The 6,000-nt window shown below is 33.9% G+C and overlaps 1 protein-coding gene across 1 annotated transcript; it reads left to right on the forward strand.

Annotated features, from left to right (window-relative positions):
* The first annotated feature begins 238 nt into the window (after window positions 1-238).
* On the forward strand, window positions 239-2,789 carry LOC145055491 (vesicle-associated membrane protein 722-like). The gene is made up of 5 exons (XM_079003837.1): window positions 239-540; window positions 1,544-1,685; window positions 1,775-1,895; window positions 2,026-2,088; window positions 2,373-2,789. The coding sequence occupies exons 1-5, from the start codon at window positions 351-353 to the stop codon at window positions 2,520-2,522; spliced, it is 666 nt and encodes a 221-aa protein (XP_078859963.1). The 5' UTR covers window positions 239-350; the 3' UTR covers window positions 2,523-2,789.
* The last annotated feature ends 3,211 nt before the right edge of the window (window positions 2,790-6,000 follow it).

A 6,000-nucleotide genomic window follows, 5' to 3' on the forward strand; every position in this document is an offset into this window, starting at 1 on the left:
ACTGCCGCTGTTAAAAAAGAAACTGTTCATGCTTCAATCTCGAATTTGTTACTTTTTAAAAAATAATTCGTTACTGATATGTTGGTATTTTAATTCGTTACACCAGAAATAAAAGCAGTTTCACCAAACAAGCATTTTTTCAAAAACCGACAGGATTCAAAGAAACTGAGCGTGGCATTCCCGTTATTTCCGATGCAATCAAGCCCTTTTACAAACCACAACGTAATTTCTATTCTACGGAAACCCCCAACCCTTTCTTTTTCTCTGAGTAGTCCCCTTCAACCTTCTCTCTCTACAAACTCCTTCCCCATCTCTCTCGCTCAAACCCACGCACTTTATTCATCGGAGGGATGGGACAGCAGTCGTTGATCTACAGTTTCGTCGCCAGAGGGACGGTGATTCTCTCCGAGTACACGGAGTTCACCGGGAATTTCACTAGCATCGCTGCACAGTGTCTCCAGAAGCTTCCTGCTACGAACAACAAGTTCACCTACAACTGCGATGGTCACACCTTCAACTACCTTGTTGCAGATGGATTCAGTGAGTCCGATCTGTTCTAGCCTTTTTGTTATTCTGAAAAACGTTTTCTCGATCTGATCGTATTTTCGAAAATTGATGATTTATTATTTTGAAATCTTACTCGATTTGAATTTTAAATGTCTTATTGCATTACTCTTTGTGGCGATTGAACTTATTTATCTTAACTTAGCCAATACTAGATTTTTGCAAGGATTAGTTTGATTTATGTTGGACTAGGTTGACTATGCATCATACATACTAGATTCAAAAGTGATTTATTCAGGTTTACATGATCGTTCTAGTCTGATTTGCCTTTTGTCGATGAACTTAATGTCTTTGACTGTTTTTTTTTTAGTTTGCTGCTGATGGGTGCGGGTTATCTTAGATTTGGATCTTAATCAATCGCCTAGAGTTTTATTTATTTATTTATTTTTTTATCAAACTCCAAAGCTAGAACCCATTGTATCTGTTCTATGCAAAGATAAATTGTGGATATATCATATATGCATGTTATGATGTAGTATGTGATATTGAGTCCAGATTGTATTGCAAGGCTAAGTCGTGAGGTATTGGTTTTTCATTTCTGTTGACACCGTTTGCTTTATATAGTATTTGTTTTAATGCATGATACATGGGGTAAAATCTTAGTAACAAGCTCATGCTAGATTGCTATTTCTAGTCAATTTGCTATTAACAGTAACAACTTAATTGTAGGGTATTGAATTTATTGATGTTTTGGGCTTTAACATCGGTTTACAGAATTAACTCTTACATAATATAGAGCCTGATTGAACCATGAGCTTACTTGGCAGCTACTGCATGGAGCATATTGTTATGCTTTAAATGTTATTTTCATACATGTAATGCTCTGTTTGTAGTTTATATGAATGTAATTCCCCTGTTTGAGGTGGCATTTTAGACTTTAGCTTTATCGACTATTATATTAGGAATGTGGGTTGCTTCATTTATTTTTCTCAACACAGGGTGACTAACTCTATGTTTAACATGTGATTGAATTATGAAGCATACTGTGTTGTGGCGGTTGAATCGGTTGGTAGACAGGTTCCCATGGCTTTTCTTGAGCGAGCAAAGGAGGATTTCACTAAGAAATATGGAGGTGGGAAAGCTGCTACAGCTGTTGCTAATAGTCTCAACAAAGAATTCGGGTAACCTCATACTCCTTTTTGCTTTCATTCTCTAATCTCTAATATCCCTCTTCTTCCACTAATATCTACTCACACATCATTGTCTTCAGTCCCAAGCTGAAGGAACAGATGCAGTATTGTGTAGACCATCCAGAAGAGATCAGCAAGCTTGCAAAAGTCAAAGCCCAGGTTTCAGAAGTCAAGGGTGTGATGATGGAGAACATTGAGAAGGTAAAGTTTTTTATCTGTTTGATTAGATAATGGAACACATTACCCCTTTTTGATGTGTTGCATCATCATCATCATCATCATCATCATCAGTATTATGATTATTATTGTTTGTAACATTTTGAATGTGTAGGTTCTTGACCGTGGAGAAAAGATTGAACTTCTGGTGGATAAAACAGAGAACCTTCGCTCTCAGGTCAATAAATCTATCAGCATGTTTTTTTTATTTATTTATTAAATCGTGTCTGAATTGGAAACTGAATCTTACAAGCTGTGTCATGTATAGAATGTGAGGGTGGGTTTGTTTGTATGTTAAACTGAATAAGTCTCTGTGTTGTGTGTTGAAATAAATAATTGTCAAGTGCAAGAATTGCAACACATAGCATTCTACCTATCTTATTACAACATTATGCTTTCACCTATTTATAATAGCAATGTGTTTATAAGAAGAAATCTGAAAGTGGAATGTTTTTTTTACAGGCACAAGACTTTAGGACGCAAGGGACACAGATAAGGAGGAAGATGTGGTTGCAGAACATGAAGATAAAACTGATAGTTCTTGGAATCATCATTGCTTTGATTCTCATTATAGTTTTATCGGCTTGTGGGGGATTCAACTGTGGCAAGTAAAACTACATCTTATCATCTTTGGTTTGGGGATTTAGGAATGGTAAAAGGTAAAAAGTCTCTCATTCTCATTCATCAGCTTTGTCATTCCATGTTTATTTGTTTGTTTGCCATTGATTTTCTTTTTCTTTTTCTTTTTGTTTGTTAGTTTTTTTTTTTGGACACAAAGCCTATCTTTTGAGCTTTTTATATTTTGTGATATATAGTGGTTGTATAGTTTGTGTACCTTTCAAGTACCATTTGAATTTCACATCCACATCTTCATCTTTATCTTTCACTAGGGAAAAACAAATTGATTGCTTGTTTTTGTGTTTTTTTTGACGCTTTCTTTCTCTTCATATCATTCATTTTCTGCTTTCAAAATGTAACTGGAAAACACGTCACGACTATTCTTGACATGCATCCTGTGTTTTTGCTATTTTGGACGTTACATGTTACTTATTAAATCTGTTTGATAGACAAATCACATTTACCACACTAGGTGCGTTTTTTATTCACCTACATATTTTATGGTTCACAATAAAGACAATTGGTTTTCTCGGTCGACTCATGAAAAGTCTTCATTTAAGAAAATATTAAAATTGGATGATACAACCTTACATGCTAACCATGATGTAATACTTAATCAAATCAAAGTATGTATTATTAATGTCAACTTAGACTTCATAATGCATAACATTTTGACATACATTTGAACAAAAAGAATCCAAGAATTTTGTACATTTATATGTAAAACAATTATTTTATATAGTTTTAGGCACTTAAATTTTTTAAAGAGGTTTAGCCACTTGACTTTTATTCGTATAATATTCAGTAGTTATTAACTTCTTACCTTTTGAAGTATTGACAAGAACATGTCTAAAGTCAAAACCGTAGTTGATATGGATATGCAATGTGATAATAGTTTTTTAAACAGTTTATTATATAGGAAAATGATGCAACCGCCTTACTATGTATTTCGATTTTATCATGTCAGTACCTAAAGTTTTTTTTTTTTTTTTTGGGTGCTTTTTAAGGGAGGAGAGAGTCGTTTCCATTGAACCCATTGCCATATCAGCTTTTCTCTTTGATTGTTTTTCATCTTTGAACCCACAACACATATAAATCCTATCTTTCTCAACCTACTCAACCCACTCGATTAAAAAAAATATACAAAATAATCAAGGTAAAATCTTAATTAGCAATAGAGTTACCGCCGGTACCACTCCCTCTTCGGCGGGTTGTTTAATTGTTTTCATAAACCCACTTCATCCTCTCTCTCTACTTTTTCTCTCTCATTTTCTTTTGTACCATATGTTTTAAGACTTGTACCTTAGTCGTTTAGTATTTTTTTTAATTGAGTGGGTTGAAAAAGATAGGATTTCCGTGTGTTGTGGGTTTGGAAAGATGAAGAAAAATCAAAGAGAAAAGCTGATGTGGCAGTGGGTTCGGTGGGTTCAATGGGAACGACTCCCTCCTCCCTAAGAAAACAAACTTTTTTTTTGTCGGGTCCATTTGATCATTTTTTACAAAATTAAGGGGTAACCCGGTTACCAATTTGCCATATGTCTCTCTCCTAAAGTTTTTTTTTCGTACCTTTTAAAAAAACAAAATATGTTGGTTATTTTTTACAAAATGAAACCACATCTCTTTCTCTCTCTCTCTCTCTCTCTCTCTCTCTCTCTTTCTCTCTCTCTCTCTCAATTAGGAACCAATGTACAACTCATCTTCACCAGCTATAGCTCTGCCCACACCATCATGGCCACCATCGTCTTCAATGGCTTCCATGGTGCTTGATTCTACAATTTTCACAGGATGAAGCTAATGAATATTAAACCAAAACAAAACCCAAACAAACCCAAATCAAAACTACATTGTAATCAAAACTGTACAAAATCAAAGTCAAAATATTGAAAATCAAAACCTGATGAAAATCCCGATTCCAAAATCTAAATCAAAGCTAAAATCAAGACCTAATGAAAATGCATATTTCAAATGAAAAATCAAAACATGGTGAAGATCTTAATTCCAAAGCAACCACCGCTTCCAAAACAACCAAAAATTTCAATATCTCAATTCCAAAATCAAAACCAAAACCAAAAATGAGGAGATGGTTTCTAGGAAGCGGCCATCGATTCCAAAGCAACCCGGGTCCAATAGAACACATCCAACACCCATGAACACCCACTTCAAAAATCAGAGTGCTTAATTGATGAGATGACAGGAATAAGGGGTGACAGAAGAATCCATGAATACCCACTTTAGAAAAAGCCTCTCGATAGATTCCAATACTTGATTTGGAAATCATCAACCATAGGTTCAAGTGTGAGTAATAGAGACACTTCTTGGTTAGTAATGAAGACGGGTCGTAATCTCCTTCCTTCATCCCTATATATCTTCCACAAAGGTTGTGGTGGTGTTGATCTGTGATAGTGAAGGGCAATCAAGATTATGGTCTTCGCTGATGGAGAATGATTTGGGTCTATGATGGGTGTATGAAAAGTAAGATGAAGACAGATTGTGGAGGATTGATCGTGAGAATGGAGGCACAAGCATGGTGATGTAGGATTATTATGATGAAAGTTTGGTGAGGGTTGTGATGGTGAATCTACCTAAATCGATGCAAGTTTCAAAGTCGGGAAAAAAGAAAATCAGCCCAAGAGAGAGAGAGAGAGAGTTTTATTACTTTTTTTTACTAAAAAAATGCCAAATCATATAGATAGTAAAGCTTCATCAGCTTTAAGTGTTTACGTGACTTATGTAACATGGTATATTAGGTTGCAGGTTGGTATCAACTTTTTCTCTTAAAAGGCAAGAAAATTACTTTAGGGATTGAAAGAGCAAAGTCGAAATAAATAGTAAGGCCGTTGCGTCGTTTTCCCTATTATATAAATATTAAGTTTTTGTTTTGTTCCATCATGAAACTTTATATAACTCTATAGATAACTGAGGTATCTAAATCTAAATCAATGGCAAGGCCGTAAGGCTCAAGATTAACACTTAGATGTTGTTTGTTTTTTTGAAGCTAAAATTCATGAAGTCTGCGAACTACCTTTATAACCCTTTGCAGTAGAATAGGTACCAAATGACTGCAGATGTTAAAAACTTTAATCCTAAGAAATCAATTTAAATTTACATTTCTAATAGATTTAAATTGGTTATAAATCTTAAATTTTAGTTCCTTTATTTATTTAATAGTGTATAAACACAAAGAAAGTATATATTAGGAAATCTCAAATAACGTATTTTAAATTTTAAATTTCAAATCTAATATATATCTTGATTTATTTGAATTAATAGAAAAAAATTTGTGGGTTCCTCCGTGTCAACCTAAAAAACTAGATTTTTAAATATTTCCAACGTAATACAATACAATCTTTGCAAAAAAAAAAGTAGTATCTACTACAAATCTAGTCTTTTTTTTTTTTTTTTTTTTTTTTTTTTTTTTTTCTTTCTGAAATTAGATTTTTACATATTTCCAACCTTATGTAATACAAGACGG

Source organism: Lactuca serriola, chromosome 5, assembly GCF_051521515.1.
Source record: "Lactuca serriola cultivar US96UC23 chromosome 5, Lser_US96UC23_V15, whole genome shotgun sequence".
NCBI lineage: Eukaryota > Viridiplantae > Streptophyta > Magnoliopsida > Asterales > Asteraceae > Lactuca > Lactuca serriola.

Coding starts and splice junctions, on each gene's coding strand:
- LOC145055491 (XM_079003837.1), top strand. CDS start 351: ATGGGACAGCAGTCGTTGATCTACAGTTTCGTCGCCAGAGGGACGGTG. Junction 1,686..1,774: donor AGTCTCAACAAAGAATTCGG/GTAACCTCATAC, acceptor CATTGTCTTCAG/TCCCAAGCTGAAGGAACAGA. Junction 1,896..2,025: donor TGATGGAGAACATTGAGAAG/GTAAAGTTTTTT, acceptor TTGAATGTGTAG/GTTCTTGACCGTGGAGAAAA.